This window comes from Sarcophilus harrisii, chromosome 3, assembly GCF_902635505.1.
Source record: "Sarcophilus harrisii chromosome 3, mSarHar1.11, whole genome shotgun sequence".
NCBI lineage: Eukaryota > Metazoa > Chordata > Mammalia > Dasyuromorphia > Dasyuridae > Sarcophilus > Sarcophilus harrisii.
In genome coordinates, this window is record NC_045428.1 from 147,397,798 (window position 1) to 147,417,289 (window position 19,492).

The window sequence follows — 19,492 nt, forward strand, 5'->3', positions numbered from 1 at the left end:
TTTTATCTGTATCTCTATCTGTACACACACACACACACACACACACACACACACACACACACAGAAAGACAGAGGGAGGGATGGAAGGAGAGAGACAAATGGGCAGAGAGATGGAGAGAGAGAGGAAGAGAGAAAGAGACAGAGAGAGATACAGAAAGACAGAGAGACAGACATAGAGAGAGAGAGCAATGCAGGGGAGGGAGAAAGAGAGACAGAGACAGAGTCAGAGACAGACAAAAGAGAGCAAGGGGGGAGGTGCAAAGACAGTCCTTGCCCTTAAGAAACTTACAATCTAATGGAGAACACAATATGCAAAGAAATATATTTAAAGCGAGTTATATACAGGATAAATAGAAAATAATCGACAGAGGAAAGGCATTAAAATTCTTAAGAGGAATTGGGGAAGGCTAAGTTCCTAGTTGAAATTTGGAAGAAACCAGGGAGGTGAGTAGTCCAAGAGGACGTTGGAAAGTGTTCCAATCAAGAAAGACGGCCAGAGAAAATGGCTGAAGCTAAAGGGTAGATTGTTTTATTTGTAGGACAGAAAGCCAGTGGATCAAAGAATAGAAGTCAGGGAATAAGGTGTATAAAGAATACAAAAGCAGGAGGCAACTAGGTTATGAAGGATTTTGAATAACAAACAAAACTGTTTTTATTTGATCCTGGAAGCAATAGGGAGCTGCTGAAGTTTATTGAAAAGGGGAGTGACATGGAGTTGTGCTTTTGAAGAATGAATGGAGGATGAATTGGAGTGGGAAGAGACTCAACACAAATTGACCCTCCAGCAGGTTATTGCAATAGTCTAGATTAGAGGCAATGACAGCCCACTCCAGGGTAGTGTCGGAAGAGAGTGGGGGGTATATCCATATCTGACTATTTTCAAGACCTGTTGATTTCACAATCTGATAGGCCTTGAAAATAGATTTGGAGGGTAAGAAACAGTGAGCAATCCAGGATGACTCTGTGAGAGCCTTGGGATTCTGGGAGGATAGCGTTATCCTTTATAGTTAGCTTTATTAGATTCCTGAGGAAAGAAGATGAAAGGAGTATTTCAGAAGAATTAATCTGACAATTGTATATAGAACTATTGGTCAGTAGTAAGATAACAAGAGATCCTAATAAGCTTGAAGAGTCTAGGATAATAACTCTGTGACCAGAAGTTAATGGAAGACTAATTAGGTTAAATAGTATATCAGGCTAGTAAATTAATACATCTCATAAGCTCTTTACCAGCCATATAGCACATATGTCTATAACAACTTGATCTAAGAAATACTGCAAAATAACACAAGATCACCCATAAAAGCAGGGCATTGGAGAATAGATTAAGATGGTCACTAGACAAATGAGGTACATGTGAGAAGGAAGTTCAAAGAATTTTTAGAGCTAGAAAGAAATCTTCGAGAGTATGTAGTCTATCTGGACTTCTCATTTGCTTAAAAGATGAAGAAATTGAAGTCTTGAAAGGTAAAATTATTTGTTCAAGGTAACAGCTATTTAATAATACAGGCTAAATCTCCTGGGCTCATTCCCTAGTTTCAAGAAGCCTATATTTAAACTGAGATGAGAGAATCTTTTTAGCTCCTCATTTTTCTACTCAGAAATGACAAATGCCTTAATAATAGAAATACAAACTTCCTGCAGTTAGAAGCCACAGTTATAAATTATGTTCAGCATCCACTAAGGTGTGGAATGAGTACTAAATTACAAATGTTCTGACCCTACAAGGAAATGGAAAGGAGTCACTGTCAAACTGATCAGTGTGCTGATCCATATGGTATTGAAACTTCAATCTATAGCTACTTAACTTTGGCTGAAGTTCTGAGTCAAGGTCATGACCAGAATAAGAAAGACCATTTTGAATGTTCTTGACTCAAAGTATCAGATGGCGGTACAAATGATAAATAAGGGTTGGGGTGATAGCAGATGAGGTCAAAGGAAAGGTCATGGCTCCTTCCTTTAGCTGACAACCACAAACATTTCTCTCCTTGGAGGCTTCCCCTTTCCTAGTCTCTCCATTTCCCCAGTCCTCCTTTCCCCTTCCCTCTCCCCTATTTCCTGTCATTCCATGCCTTTCCATCTATTCCAGAGAGCCAGATGTTCTTTTTATTTTTCTCACTAGGCAGATGGACAAAGGGAAATAGTTTCAAGAGAGAAAAACAAATTTGTCAACAATCTCACTGTCTGAACCCAGGACACACAAGCCATTCTTATTTATCAATGCCAACGAATAATTAGCAATGTATGTGCAATGCAAAATTTAATCTATATTTGACTATGGGATGTATGCTATGACTTTTTTTTTGCAATAGATTTGTCTTTCCTTTGTTTATTATTAAAATTAGTTTGTAATCCTTATCATATAGTAAGTATAGGAGTATGGGGAGTAGATAGCCAAGATTGTCCTATAGCTAATGGGGGAAAGAGCCTGGAATTACAAATTTTTTTTTCCTTCAAGTAATTCACAAACAGAAAACTAATTTGGTCATAAGAAAAGCTTTCTCAGTAAAGGAAGAAAACAAGAAATATAGTTAAATATGACATTTTAGTTTGCTTTAAAGGAAAAAAACACATTTTCCAAACACATAAAGGATCTGGCCCATGGAACCATCACACTCTCTATTTTGGAAATAAATTTCCTAAAGCTCCTCCAAAACCCAGTAGCTCCCTGGATGCCTTCAACACTCTCTAGCTAATTAATCTATCTTTTCAGAAGACACATGCAAGTGAAGGCATGTGAACAAAAATATAGGTCATACATATATGTATACATGTGTATATATTCTACATACACATATATACACAGAAAGAAGATAGCTAAGGTGAGAAATCTAAACCAGCACTGCTTTTAATCAGTCAAAGCAAAAAATAATCTAATTTATGTTTGTGGTTTTGATTCTTTTTTTTTTTTTAAACTTCATCTGCCAGAGAAAGAATTCATTAAATTCTCAATGGCTGTGCTTGCTCAAGATTATCTGAAATTCTTACAGATTCAGTAATTGTATGGTTTTAGCCAAGTCATATCTGATGCTGATTCTGCAGCTTTTCAGAGTAGGTAAATAAAAACAAGCTTCTCTTGGAACTCCCTTTCCAATCCACATGCTTCTCTGCACTTCCCTCCCCAACTCCATGCGAAAGAAAGGCAGAAGCATTTTTAAAAAGTTGCAAAAAATTTTGAATAGCCAAGTTTTAAAAGCTTATGAGTAAATCCAACTCCTGTCCAGATACAGCCTGTTTTCAGATTATGACCATTATTGTCTGCTTGAACTTTTGGCCCTCAACCAAGTTTTTTTTTTTAATATAAACAGGCATCTGCACAAACTGTCAGAATTTCCACTTGTTTTAAAACACCAGTCACCAGAGATTACAATTTGGCCAATGGCCTACATCTTTCTGTAATAGCCCAGTCCTAAAGGCTAGTTAAGTTTTCAGGGCAAAAAGGGAAAAGTACTTGCTTCTCTGAAAGTTTTGAAATGAAAAAAAAAAAAAAAGCTTCCTGGTTATGATTTTTTTTTTAATCTGAAAATGAACTCCAGGGGAAATATTGTTATTGACAAATTACAGAAAACCAAACAAAAAAGTATTACTACAGTATCTATTCCTCAGTAATACAGTTTAAATTTTTTGTATCCCCAATAATCAATCTTAGGGTAAAGAAAGAGAGTGGAGAGTTCCACAGTGGTATCTATCTTTAGTCCTGAGTATAAGGAAATATAGAAAAGGGGTACATTCCTTGTTAATTTCCTGGTTAAGGTTTTCCATCCACTAATTCAAGACACCATTATGATGATGAAAATTTTACTATCCTTCTGAACTTGAGCTAACTATCCTCAAAGTGTAGCAATCACACAAACATCCTGGGTACTGATTTTTTTTTAATAGAAGGGTAGAAAATCATTTTATGTTCTGATTCTGAACCCTGCTGGATGATATCTAATTTTAATAATAATTATTGCCTACTAATTTTATTTTAACAAATGAGATGTTTTGTTGTTTTTGTTATATATTTCCTTTAAAGTCTGAAAAATTCACAGCTAAAAAATCTGACTGGCAGACAAGCTCAGACTCCATGGCAGAAACGTCAGTCACCTGATGGAAGTATCTCTGAACTGCAGGACTAACTTTTGAAGGCTAATTTTCAGACAACTCTGGATCCTAACAAGCAATAGATTAAGGGGAAAGTAGGTATCTCCAGGCAATGCAGAAAGATAGAAAAAAAGGCAGGGGTTTTAATATTCAGTTAAGAACTGTATAGCAAAAGAAATGGATTACTCTGTTAGCTAAGGGAAAAGTTGGTGTTGAGTTGTTGGGTATTGTTTTCGTTTCTATAACAAGAAAAAAAAAAAAACAAACCTCAATGATATTCGAACTAGAAAAAACAGATAGACTTCTTAGGGAATTAGACAAAATGATAAAGAGATCAGAAACAGAGTGGACTAAGTGCCTGACTACATAACCCAGATCACCATTCAGACAATCTCTTAAGCTGGACAAATTAGAGTTTCATACTCAATTTATGTAACTGATTTCTTATTTGTATATCATCTATATTATCAAATTCTCAATATTAATAGTTAACTCTTTTTCATCTGTGTTCCATGTGGCTGATTATTAAAAGAAAAAATATTGAAGATAAAGCAGCAAGCTACAGTATCCCCCAGACCATAGCCACAAGAATACATAATTATTCAAACTGAAATTTGAAATCATCTATTCTGGTGATGCTCAAACTTTTACAATCTTAGATCTCCTTTATACTCTTAAAAATGATGGAAGATCTCAAAGAGTTTTGGTCTATATGGGTTATATCTATTTGACATTTACCATATTAGAAATTAAAACATTTTAAAGTTATTTTAAGAATAATTTTAACCTCATAGACCTCACAAAAGAGTTTCAGGGACCACTTGTTATTCAGTCTATTCTACAGTAAATGGAGTTTTCTTGGCAAAGATACTGAAATGGTTTGTCAATTCCTTCTGCAATGTAAAATGTCCCATTTTACAGATGAGGAATGGAGACAAATAAGGGTTAGGGGATTTGCTGAAGGTCATATAGTTAGTATCTAAGACTAGATTGGAAATGGGATCAGCACTCTATCCACTTAAGCACGAAGCCATCTCCGATAACAAATTAAGTAGAGGGACTGATTGGTCAGATAAAGGCTAGACTCAGATGGCTTGTAAGATTATTCTATTTTTTTTGAGATCATTTAATTTGTATATTTATTATATAAATCTGGATCTATTCATACTTTTATAGATTGTTCTGTCTTATTTCTATATCACTTAATTTGTATGTTTCTTTATTGCATAAATTTGGATCCATTCACTGAATGAAATGAACTGTGAACTATGAATTATGTTTCAACTAAGCTCTATAAATACAATAGTACCTACCTAGTATGGAGGTGGGATCTGAAGTTCTGAGATTCTGTAAAAGATCTAATTATCCACTATAACCCAATTCTAAGACAACAAATGTTGCACTTTTTGATGTATGTGTAATTTCTGGCTACATGTATTAGAGACTGTCATTGGTTATGGGCCACAGAAGGACTAGAATCACAGAAATTTAGACATGGATGGAGCCTTAGAGGACATCTAATTTAACTACCTATCCAACATGAGATTTACTTCCACAGTTTTCTAGATAGTAAGTTATCCAGCTCTTTCTCGGGGTGGGGGGGGGGGGAGGGGAACTTATGGGGAACACACTATCTGTCTTTAATTATCTGAAAAGCTGTTGTGTGGAAGACAGATTAGATTTGCTTTTTTTGGCCCAGAGGGAAAAGCTCGGAATAGTAGGTGGAGGTTTCAGGCGGGCATATTTTGGCTTGATGTACATAAAAATTTCTTGGTAATTAGAGGTACATAAGCATGGAATGTAGATAGAGTGCCAGGACTGAAGTCAGGATCTTCCTGAGTTCAATGGCCTCAGATATTTCCTGTATCACCCTGGGCAAGTCATTTAACTATGTTTGCCTTAATTTCCTCATCTGTGAAATGAGCCCTTGCCTACTAAATGGGTGTTGCCTCAACTAAATTGAGATTGGGGAAAGACTTAAGCTTAAGAGATCAAGGTCTCTCCTTGTATCCTGGACTATCTTTAATCTTCTTTACCTGTGTCTTGCCACTGGACACTAATGACTAGAGGAGAGAATAAGGCTGATGATTTTGCACAGTTTTACTTAAATCCAATTCACTTGCATGTCAAAACATCACCCCACAGATGTCATCAATCCTCTTTGAGAATGAAAGATGAATAATAACAACAGAGAAGAAAATAACAAATTATTCCAGTATCTTTGCCTAGAAAACCCCAACTGGGGTCACAAAGAGCTAGACATTACTGAAAATAACTGAAAAATAAACCAACAAAAGTCTAAGATAAACAAGATACCTCAGGACATAGTGGACCTGCATTACGGGAAAAATCATTTGTTATGGATCTTAAAGCTAAAATTCCACTATATGGTTTAGACAAGAAAACCTTCAAAGCCTGAGATCCAGTGATCTTGTGAAATAGACCCACTTGCATACAGGCAGACAAGAGCATCCTAAATGAAAACACATTTTTTTTAAAATTTAGAGACTAAATGTATAGCTTTTGAAAGCAAGTGTTCTCATTATGAGGAGAATTCAATCTAATGACAAACAATTCAGCTGATGATTGGAGAGACAAGGATTAAAAAGACTTAATTATTGGCAAAACAAACAAACAAATATCGTAACTAATACAATTTATCATATCCCTGTGAGAAATAGTATAGCATAAGTAATAAAGATTTAGCCTGGAAGCCAAGAAGACTTAAGTCTCCACTGCTTACACAAACTGGTAAATCTCTCCAGTGTTCTATAGTAAAGCTTCTTAAACTTTTCCCACAAAGCTACCCCAGAAATTGTTACATGATCTCAGACATATAGGTATATAAAATAGATATAAAAACATTTACTGATAATAAATCATAATTTTCTGACACCTCCCACATTGAGTTACAAAATCCACATGGGGTTGTAACTCACAGTTTAAGAAGCCCTGCTCTAGATAATTCTCCCAGACTATAAGTGGCAGATAGGGAACCAATAAGTGAGGAGATAACTGTTATCCCCCAAAGATATAGCTTACTAGCAAGGTCAGTCTTCCCTTATGTAGTGCCTCATAATTGGCCCCTAGAAAATATCTACTGCACTGGATTCTTTGAGGAGAAACTCATGAACCAGTCCTCTCCTCAAATCCAATGCACTAAAACTTCCTTCTTTCTCTATATTTTTATAGACCATTCTATTTTTCTATTTATTATATTTATTTTAAATTTTATTTATTTATATATTTATTATGTACACCTGTATGTTTATTATATAAATCTGATCCATTCATACTTTTATAGATCGTTTTGTCTGATTTCTATATCACTTAATTTGTATGTTTCTTTATTGCATAAATCTAAATCCATTCACTACATGAAATGAACTATGAACTATGAATTATGTTTCAGCTAAGCTCTGTAAATAAAAGAGTACCAACCTAGTGTGGAGGTGGAATCTGAAGGTATTCAACAAAAAGCATAGAGATGATAATGATGATAAACAATGATGAGATTATATATCCCTTAAGTGTTGGGATCATCTCCTTACTTTGCAATCCTATAACACTTGGGAAAATATTAGATATTAAGTATTGTCAAATAAGTTTGAGAAACTAATACACCTGACAACATGCTGTACTTTTTTTATGTCAAAGGCTTAAATGCACATACAAACACACATACACACACACAAAATCCTCTGAGGTCTGCTTTTTAGTTGGGCAAATTTATTATCTAAATGTAATGTGGTACTTATTTCCTCAAGGAATAACAAAGAATATGGCAGATACTCAGCAATAAAGGAAAACTTTGTAGGGCAGTTGAGTGGCACAGTGAATAGAGTGCTGGGTCTAGAGTCAGGAAGATGCATCTTCATGTGTTCAATGTGGCTACAGGCATTTAATAGTTGTGTGACCCTGTTTACTTCAGCCTCCTCATCTGTAAAAGGATCTGGAGAAGGGAATAGCAAACCAATCCAGTACCTTTGCCATATGGAGCCACAAAGAATTGGACATGACTGAAAAACAACAACAAAATTGTGGAGAAATTCAAATTTACCCAAATAACATATAAAGGAACTAGATGGCCAGTTGGGTAGATAGAAAAAAGCACAGTTTACAAAGTAGTAACAAATGGAAGAGCAAAAAACCCCAACTCTTTCAGCCAAGATCCATTAATTTGCTTTTGCTAATTAATTAGCTTGTGCTAAAATAAAGCACACTCTACTCACCAACCAGGTAAGCTAGATAATAAGAGATTCGCCTGCCAAGCCTTCTCTGTTAGAAGCACAGATTTTTCCTGTGTCTCTGTAAGGAATGAATTTGTAGTGGAAGGGAAAAAACTTTCATATGCGATTAAATCCTCAATTCACTTCTGCCCTTTACAAACCAAATAGACTCTCTGCTCAAGTTCTGATGGTATTAGAATAATCTCACTTCTACTGAGACCAGTTACAACTCCCACACTCCTTAAGAAATTTGTTCTTTCCTTAGCAATAAAACACACATTTATTTCACAGAATCTTGGGGGCCCTCTGCTTCTTTAGTCTGCTCTCTAGTATAAGGAAAGAGTATTTGAACCACAATTTTCAAACTTTCAGGACAGAATCGATTTCAGAGGGGATAAATGTATATGTTGGCTAAGGAAAGAAAGACAACTAGATTGAACTGGTATCCACACTTGGAAGGAAATTAAACAACTTGCATTTCATTTATAAAGGAAACACAAATTTCCTGCACATGTGAATATACTGTTTGGGGAAACCCAAACTGCACCTCTTTTTATATCACAGAAGAAATATACAAAAGAGTGTAGACTTAAGATAGGACATTCCTTGTGCATACAGTTCCCCAACACACACAAACAAACACACACACACACACTCTCACTCTCTCTCTCTCTCTCTCTCTCTCTCTCTCTCCCCCCTTTCCTCCCTCCCTTCTTTCATTTCTTTTTCATTTTCTCTCCATTAGTCCTTCCATCTCTCATCCCTCTTTTTCTCTATCTCCGTCCCTCTCTCTTCCCCCTTCTCTTTCTTTCTCCTCATCCCTCTGTCTCCTCTGTCTCTTCCTCCTTCCCTCTCTCCTTCTTTCCCTTCCCTTATTTTGTTTCCTTCTCCATTTTTCTCACTCTTCCTCCCTCCTTTCAACCTTAAGATCAAAAAAACTTCATCTTTTATCACCAAAATGTTTTTTATTGTAGCCCTTAAAGTAGATGCTCACAGTTTTATCCACTTTAAAAAATAGACCACCTGCATTCTTTGCTCTGGACTAGTTGCCCTCTTTTATAATGAACTGCAAATGACTCTATATTTAGATAAAAGAGTTTCTTCTGCTGCTCTGCTACAGCATCTTGGTTAAGTCATTTTGTAGTTGTGTCCAACCTTTCAGGAGCCCACTGGGGCTTTTTTAGCAAAGATACTAGAGCAGTTGGTCATTTCCTTCTCTAGCTCATTTTATAGATGAGGAACGAGGCAAACAAGTGAAGTGATTTTGCTCAGCGTCACATAACTTTTGAACTCAGTAAGATATATTCCTGACTTCAGGTCTGGCACCCAATCTACTGCACCACCTAACTGCCCTCGAAATATGATTGACATACCTTTTTTCTATGTACTAAAAAAACCTGCATTTGCCTAAGTATGGAAAATTTAAAGATGTGTCAACCCAATTCATTAGGCGGCTCCTATCAACACTTATTGAATATCAATATTAAAAGAAGATCCAACAATCCACAAAAGGTGAAAGAAACACAAGTCCATCATCTACAAACAACTGAAAAATATTCTGAGTGTCTATAAAATAAGCTGTAATTAAGCACCAAGGAAAGAAACCATATTAATAATAGGAATAGATGGCATTCATATAGGACATATCCTTACAACAATCCTAAGACAAAGGTTTTTAATGTTTTTGTCGTGTGTGTGTGTGTGTGTGTGTGTGTGTGTGTGGACACCTCAGGCAGTCTAGCAAAGCCTATGGTCCCCTTCTCAGAATAAAATTTTAGAATACATAAAATACAGAAGAACAAAGAAAATCCATAATACAGAATAATTATTAATTTTTTAAAAACCAAGTTCACAGACACCAAAGTAAGAACCCATATTAAGTAAAGTACAACATTTTACAGATAAGAAAACTGAGGCTCAGAGAAGTTAAGTGTTTCATCCAAGCCCACAAACTAAAAGGTATCAGGAGTAGGATTCAAACTCAATTTCAGGACCTGCGCTCTTCCCATTACGCCATACATTCGAGCACTGAGCTACACAGCATGGCATTTAATCACAGAGATTAAAAGGAGATTGCTAGCTCAGTCCAATATTATACCTGAGAATCCTTAGAGGCAATTACTTAAAAATAACAACCCAACATGTTATTTTGATCAAAAAAAGTCAGGAAAAAAATTGTGGGTAACATTAGGCAGAACATTAGGAGCAGAACATAACTTAGAAAATCATGGTCTTGTAGCCCAAACCTGACACTGTAGTTTCCATACCTCGAGACTAGCATAACTGACCTGAATGATGGCCAGTAAAGGAGGATTAAAAGCATCAAGAAGATGGGACCACTTTTATAGGTATATAGATGGTTCAAATAGTAGTCTGAGAAGCATATCATATAATTCTTCAGACACAAGGTGTAAATGGATTGTATGCATTCATATAATCTTATGCTATCAATTAGGGAATCCCTCAAATCAGAAAAGAGGTCATTTGAGGACAAGTAAGAATAATTATCACTATCCAAAGTGATTTACAAATTGCTATCCTTGAGGAAAGCTGAAAATACAAATAAATTCAAGGAGAGATTTTAGATTAATTAATGGATGACTTCTCAAAACAAGCTAATTAGTAAATGGAAAGTGTTTTAATAACCATATAGTTTAGAGATCAGCACTTGGCTTTCATTGTCAGAAAAATAGTATTAGACTGCAAAGTTCACTGATATGATCACATATGGTACTTTTTGTCTTCATGGATGTCAGCCAGTCAATAAGCATTTATTATTGTTGTTGTTCAATCATTTCAGTCATGTCCAATTACTTGTGATCCTACTTGGGGTTTTCTTGGCAAATATATGAAGTGGTTTGACACTTCTCTATTATTTTAGTAACTAAGCATTTATTAAGTATCTGTTACATGCCAGACAAAAGACTGGGGAGACAAAGAAATATTAAAAACAGTCCCTCTTCCCTGAAGAAACTCACATTCTAACGGGGATACAATATTCAAGCATCTATGTCCAATAAGTTAAATACAAAATAAATGGGAAACAATAAAGAGAGGGAAGGCACAGAAATTAAGAAGGACTGGGAAAGACTTTTTACTGAGGTGGGACTTTATTTGTGCCTTAAACGAAGATAAAAGATGAAGAAGAGGGAGGAGAGCATTCAGGAATGAGAGACAGCTGGTGAAAATTCCAAGAGTCAAAAGATTGAATGTTTCATTTAGGAAAAGCAAGTAGACTGGAAGGGAGGTCAGGGGAGAGCCTAAGGGAAGGGAAGGGTAAGGTTATAAGGAGATGTGAATTCCAAACACATAATTTTTGTATTTGATCTTGGGGATGACAGGGATCCATTAAATTTGACTGAGTAGAATAGTGACATGCTCAGACCTGTGCTTTAGGAAAATCATTTTGGTAGCTGAATAGACTGGACCTGGAGTGGGGAGAGACTTGTGGCAGACAGATTCATCAAGAGACTATTACAATAGTCCAGGGATGGGGAGATGAGGACGTGTATAAGGATAGAAATAATACCAGAAGGGGGAAAAATGTTATATTAAAGAGGACTCTGATAAAAGTGTTGTGGAAGGGGTTCATTTGTGCAGGTAGCAGTAGGAAAAGTAGATCCTTGGTGGAAAACAAGGGAGAAGGAGGGTATAGTAGCAGAAAGCATCTGATGATGAAGAGGGGAAGAGAAAAAGGATTCTCAGAGAATGGCCATTTTTTTTACTTATAATTTACCCACAAGAGAACTCACAGTAATTTTTTTTTTCTTTTCTAGAAATGAACCAATCTTTTTCAACTTTCCATTTAGCTCTCCTTCCTATTCATCTTCCTCAACTTCCTTCCTGTCCCTCAATGACTCAGACTTTAGATGGGGACTCACAGATTTAGAGCTGAAAAGGACTTTTTGGATAAGCTAGTCCAAAACTTCAATTTTACAGAGACGAAAATTAAGGCTTATAGAGCTCAAGTGGCTTGCCCATAGTTATATAATTATATTCAATGAAGCTAAATATTAAAAGAAGCAGGACAAACAAGGCAGCCTTTCTAACCCATGAATAGAGAAATTATATTTCTCTAACACAGAAGCACAATGAACCGAAAATAGTATACAGATCAGGGGCTTCCCTTTGCTTAGGGGCTTCCCTTTGTTCAGGGGATTCCTGAACACAGAAATGAGAAAATGAAATGGAGTAATACTAAGGATTTCCTCCCCGCTATACCAGATAAGGCAAAAAGTATCCCTTGAGAATTTAAGTCATTCATTCTGGCCCAGTGGTAAAAAGCGCAGCTGGGGACTTTGGATCTGCCCCATCTGTAGTCAAGGTTGTGATTCCTAAACATCCTTTACTTCAGCTAAAATAACACAAGAAATAGACTCTGAAATATTACTTAATAGAAACTCAAAGGAGGAGAAAGTGTAAAGCTCCCTCTTGCCAACCAAATAGGTCAAAGCTTACTGTGCCTAAAGGTTGACTATTATTCTGTTTTCAGAGGAAAGTTTATACAGTTAATGAATTCCAAATAAAGAAATGCAACTTGTTATATTATAGAAGAACAAGATCTAGGGCTACAAAAGAAAAGAAAATCTGACCCACTCACCTATGTAAAAGGATCCTTCGCAGTGGACCAACCAGCAAATCCTCAAATTCAAAGTTAGCTCACAACTGCTGGGTCAACCTCAATTTTGCCTTCCGACTATAAGGTGGTTTGCTCCTTTCGACAGGACCACTGAGGAGAGATTCTTCCTCCAGACACAGACAGCACACTTCTAATCTCAAACTCATGCAAAGTTCAACTGAATTCCACATTCATGTTATCTTTCTGACCTCAGAAAAATCCAAATGACTCCAAGGTTTTGTGCTTCCCACCCATTCCAGCCTTCCAGCATCCTGGACACAATGTTAACCTTTGCATCATGCAACAGTATCATCTCTTCTTTGCTACATGTGACAATGAGATTTATGGCTAAGGAACAAGTAGATTCAAGGCAGGAGAAGGGTCTTTAGTAAAAATACTTCTAGCCCTCTAATAAAGCTGTTTAATTGGTTATTATTCTCTCACTCACCTGCCACATCCTAACATTTCTATGCCTCAGGGAAAAAATTTTAATATTGAAGTCTATCAAATGGCTTTGATAGCAGGAGGGCGAATGTAATACTAAGATGGAAGCATGTACTTTGACATTCCCAGGAAACATGCTCCATGTTTGAAGGATTACAATTATGATGATATAGAAAGATGACTTCCTAGTGGATTGACAGCAAGGCTCCCCTCAAGATCATGTTAAAAGAGTTTCAGGGACAGAAGGTCATTTTTCTCAAACCATTATAGCTTTAATACAAGATATCCTTAACTGTCTTGTGAAATACATTACACAGAGCTTAAAATATTAATCACTCAGTATCTTTCCTCTTAGGTTTGATGCCTCCATATATTGTTCTCTAAGATGATCTAGCCATTACTAGAGTGGGAGTTTGCTTTTTCACAGAATTTTAAGGAGTTACACAAAGAAACTCCCCAACACCAAATGAATCTTTCTCTTTAGGCAAGCCTGATACAAAATAAGTTCTAGAAGTACATGTAACATATTAAAACTGCCTTTCTAGGACTCAATGCCCACACTGATAACCTAAATACTTTACTTTTTATTTACTTACTTTTATAGATATAAGCCTGTACTTAGTGACTCAGAATTGAGACTTGGGTACCCCCAAATATTTTCACATTTGTTAGTTCACATTTAGTAGCCTCCCATACAAACTGACAATTAAACACAGATGACAGACAGTAAAATGAAGACGAAAAATGCCAAAAAAAGAAGGAAGGCACTTGATGGGAACCTTCCTAGGTGCATTCTCCAAGTGAGAAAGCAAGAGGAGACACACCCCAGACGTGATTTTTCCCTCTCAGCTACCTAAGGCTAGATTAAATACACTGGAAAAGGCGAAGAGAATGTGAGTCCCACCTCAAACCCAGCAATCATCAAACCATTCGAACCCCTCAGACATAAACGATACAAATAGACTTTTTTAAAAATGGAAGCACTATGCATATTTTCCTGGCTTCCAAAAGAGTTAGCTCCTATTCTCCCTTTGGACAGCTCTCCCCTAGAAAGTGAACCTTGGCCACATGCTATTAAGAAGTGAGAGAAAAAAAAATTCAGTGAAGTAAAAAGGTTTAAATGTAGAAGGATTAAATAATTCAGAGTACCACTGTCAGTCACTACTTCTATTTTAAGGGCTATCCACGAATCACACTAAATAAAACAAATGAATTTTTGTAGAGTTTTTTCAAGAACCATTTTAGGAAGAAGTTATATGCAGTCTATAAATCCTTGTAGTAGCCACTCATATTAATTTCTGTACTAAGGGAGATAGAAATAGCACTTCTGTCCATACATGCACTTTTTTTTCATACATGCACTTCTGTTTGGCTAAAATGCATCATTCTGATATACACCAATGTGTAACACTATGTGCTACATGGTCTAAACTTATGGCCCCCAAAAGCCATATTTATAAATCCTGCATGCATATCTATACTTTTAAATAAACATTTAACTGCAGGCATAAAGATCACTTTATTTATTTATTAGACTATGTGCTAATGAAGCAATTGACCATTTACCAGAGAGGAGTAGATGAACAATCCTGAATCTTCCTTTGTCCAACTGTGAGCTGGATATTCAAGGGCATTATTCTCTCCTTGCTGTTTGCACATATAAGCACAGTTTCTTTCAAAAACTGTGCGGATGCCTTTAAACAGAATCACACTAGTAGTGCAACCCATCCCAAACCTGTCAAAATTCACATTCTTATCACTGCTTGCTCCATCTCCATAAGGCTCTTCCTGGATTCCTTAGGAATAAGCTCCCACTGTACCATCTTCACCAAAATCTGAACAGAAGGAAGGCATCAGCTGCTGTACTAAATCCTCTTCCGTCCAAGGAGAGACTGACAAAAAATCCAGCCTTAGAGTGTGAAACAGGAGGAGCCGTAGAATATCAAGATGACACACCTCATCTGTATGGAAACCCTTAAAGTCTACTCCTCCTCCAAAAAGAGGCTTTTAATTGGAATCCTTTTTTTTTCTTATTTGTTCTTAGGTGGCAATGACACGTGATTGCCAAAAATGGCTAGGATGCTGATGGCTTGAATTTTTAAGTCTCAAAGCCCATCCAAAATGAAAGGATAGTATCAGAGAGATACCCTGCTGCAAACTGCTGCTGTGAACCACAAAGAATCTTCATCGGCTGCAAGAAAATCACCCTCCCAGAATGCTTAGCCTGGCACTCCTATTAACAAACATTTTCTTTCCTTGACCTAAATATGCTATTTGTTGTTTAATGCTGCATTATAAAGCTATAAAGAAGTCAAAAAAATCCCTAAAATAAGAAAATCATTACATGACTGCTGCTATGGAAACACACACAGAAGCCCACTTTGAGCAACCTTTTGCCTGTCTGGGAAAACAGCTTGCTGACAGCAAGTCACAAGGGAACATAAGATTGCCACGTCAATCTAGACTCCCTTCACAACTCCCTTTTGCAGGAAGGGAATGGTGAATAAGTTTTCATCCACTAAAAATGGTTCTCTCCCCTCTGATGACTAAACAGTGCAAAATATGGCTGAATGATTCTCTAGCCCATCTTAACAGCCACTTTCTGAAAGAGGAGCTCAGGATGAAAATTTAAACACAGTGAAGTTCCCTGGTTCTTGTGGTTAGTCTTTTCTGTGGATTCAACACACTAGTACTCTTCCTTCACCAAAGAATTAATTCAGTGACCTGGACATTACCTGGTTGGGTTTTCTAAATGACTAATGAAACTGTACTTCACTATAAATCTATCAGCCATGCTGAATACTTCACAACAGATCTCACTTCTTTAAAATGCAAAGCTGACAAATGAAGCCCAAGATAAACATATGGGAGAGACACCCTCCCATTTCCCCCACCATCCAACTCCTCCCTATATTCTTGCTCTTCCAAGATCTGTTCTGAAATCGTTCCTTGATACACAGAGCAACAGATGGTTTTCATCTTCAAGCTATAATATACATTGTTGTCACATCACTGGTTGCAGCTGATGAATTATAGTGATTTAGGATCATCACTGAAGTCCTGCTCTGATGCTTTGTCATAAGATGGCTATCAATACTAAGTTCTAAACTAGCAGAAAGTTCAGGCACACCCTAGCAAGCCAGAGAATGCTAAGTTGAACAGGCCTGACCAAAATTGGTGTTATCTGTTGTTTGAGAACCAGCTGCATCTGGAGATGCTCATCACCAGAAGGTTGCCACCAAGTGATAAAAGGATTTGGCTACAAACAAATCCCTCAACAGATTATTAGTGCAGTGTGTCACAGGCTGTGAGCCATGGACTACTGGGGGGCCAGAATGTGTTATTACAATGGGTGCATCCATGTGTTAATCAATCAATAATCATTTTTTCTATACACAGTAATATGTCTCGAAATGTAAGCATTACCTTGTATTTTTCAGTTTATAGAACTGTACATGTGACAAGAAACATATAATAAAATATAAATTCACTTACAAACACTGAATTCATAGTTTTCTGTCATTTTAATCTTCCCTAACCCATAGATATTTATGATCACATGAAAAGTCACAAATCAATAAGCAAGCACTTATTGGTGCTTACTACACACCAAGCAGAGAAGTTAGATGGCACAGGGCCTGGAATCAGTAAGACCCGAGTTCAAATTTGGCCTCAGATACTTACTAGCAGTGTGACTTTGGGTAAGACATTTAACCCAGTTTGCGTCAATTTCCTCATCTGTAAAATGAGCTGAAGAAGGAAATGGCAAATCCCATATCTTTGCCAAGAAAATCCCAAATGGGATCACAGCAAATTGACATAACTGAAACAATTAATTAAAAATATGCCACATATTATGCTGAAGATACAGAAATAAAAATGAGAAGAAACTTTCTCTCCCTGTCTTCTTAGTGCTTACAGTCTATAGAAGAAATACAACCTACATACATATTTAAATGTACAACATATATGCAAAGTATTAAATACAAGTCAATTTATGGGGTGGGGAAGGCACTAGCAATTGGGATGATCAGGAAAGTAAAATATTTTGTTTTGAAGAAGGAAATTCATGCTAGAAAAGGATAGATTTGCATCATTCCTCTCTCTCCCCCACACCTTAGGGTCAAGATCTTTATGAGTAGAGACCATGCTCATGCTGTTGAAAATGGAGATCCTCTAAGTAAACACTAGATAAGCTGATAATGAAAAGTGATGGATAGTAATACCACAAAATCTTCAAAGAATATCCCAAGGATCCCAAGATTTTCATGGCCAGTTTTAAATGACTAGTTTAGCCCTTGGCATTAAACCCCCTTCCCACTTCCACCCATCACCCCAAAACAGTAAAATAAAACTTCTTTTCTCTCTTGCACATTCTTATTCAAAGAATCTTTAACAATAACAAGATCTCAATAATGACAATGCTAGTACATACATAACGAAATTCAGAGAATGAATGACTACATCTTTTTATCATGAAGGTGACTGTTTTAGCAGAGCTATAAGGTTTCAGTTTATACCCAAGCTGGAACATCAGGAAATTCAGGGGTTCAACTGATACTTAGAAGAAAGAAAAGCAAAATACTCCGGGGCCACCTTAGCTTTATATACCATCACTACATATAGCTCAGATTCAGAATTGAGAGCCATATAAGCCAGATGACCCTTAGAAACAGGTTTTTAATGACTATAAAAATCTCCAGCTGTGAAAATATTATCTATCCTTCAAAGATTGATTCAAATAGTACCTTCTGATCCACCCAAGCATACATGATCTTCTCCTCCTTTGGACACTGTGCATTTTATACAATGGGTCATTTATGGTCCTACCACATTCTGCCTTGTATTACATGGAGTTATTTGTATACTTGTCTTACCCTTTCCTACTAGATTGTAAATTCCTTGAAAATGAAGGTTATATCTTATTCATCTTTGCATCCCCTGTGGTGCCTAATGTAGTGCTTTGAACATAAAAAGTAATTCAGTAAATATTTATTGAATAATGAATGAACGAAATGAATAAAAAGAAGCAGCTAGCAGTGGCAGAAGGGAAAAGTCATGAAATTTTGTAGGTGTTTAATAAATATACAACTGGAGAAATACTACTGGATTTTTTTAAAGAAAATCTAAAATCTGAATTCAATTAGCTCTATTGAGAAAGCAAAGAGAGAAGAATATAAAGATTTCACAAGCATCAAAAAGGAAAAAGGATACCAATTTCCTAGGAACACTGAAATAAAGTGTTTTTTTTTTACAATTTTCTCAGAATTTTCCAACCTAACAAAATCCATTATGTGCAAAACATTACATTCTATATGTATCCATCATCTTTCTCAACAAGAGGAAACTGTAGATTCATCAAATACCAAAACTTTTTAATTTTTTTCCTTTTTTGTGATTAAAAATTTACAAATTGCTAGTTTTCAGAGGCACTGACATAAAAATAAAGTGATAAAAGAAGGTCAAGAAAATGATTTAACCACATAAGTTAATGAAATACTTAAATAAACAATATAAAATCTATATTTGGCCTTGACTTTTGCTTTTACTTCATACGTATACTGAATAGTCTAGAAATAAAGTTAATATGAATTTCTTATGAAAAAAAGTATTGCTCTCCCTGAGTTATAAGAATCTTAAACACTCCCTTCACTCTCTGGAAGATCTCCAAGAAACTTCCTGGAGTGATTTATACAACCTGGCTAGAAATCCCAGAGGAAGATGGGAGAAAGAAAACAGAGTGGAGATTACTCTCCAAATTCCAAATAATTCAGTGCACTGTGCTGACACAGAAAGGTAGCACACTGCCCAGGCACTGGAGGAAGGAGGAGATAAATAGTTATGGATTCACCAGGAGCCAACTCATAGTAGAAAACAGAGATGTAATTGAGTTTGAAAAAACAAAGCAGCAGTCCCATAGGTATCTGAAGAAATCCCTGTATGAAGGGATAAGACTATGGCACTGAGGTTTAAAACACCCAAAAGATTTAAACAGACTGGAGGCACTAAAAGGTGGTGAAAGAACTATATGATACAAAACATCAAAACAGAAGAATGAATAATAGAATACCTCCTTAGTGGACCCTAATACTAAGTAGTACTATAAATCAGTGCT

At 36.3% G+C, this 19,492-nt stretch overlaps 1 protein-coding gene across 22 annotated transcripts in view; it reads right to left on the bottom strand.

Annotated features, from left to right (window-relative positions):
- The window catches only part of DOCK9 (dedicator of cytokinesis 9), a 335,360-nt gene that overhangs the window by 227,509 nt on the left and 88,359 nt on the right, over positions 1-19,492 (bottom strand). For 3 of the 22 annotated variants that reach the window (XM_031958612.1, XM_031958609.1, XM_031958603.1), the window contains exon 1: positions 14,944-15,105. The exons of 6 other annotated variants lie outside the window; for them this stretch is intronic. In XM_031958612.1, coding sequence (XP_031814472.1) covers positions 14,944-15,105 — 162 coding nt within the window. Of the gene's footprint in view, positions 1-14,943; positions 15,774-19,492 lie in introns of those variants that run through there. 13 more of the 22 variants (XM_031958590.1, XM_031958592.1, XM_031958596.1 and 10 more) reach the window with 11 other exon arrangements.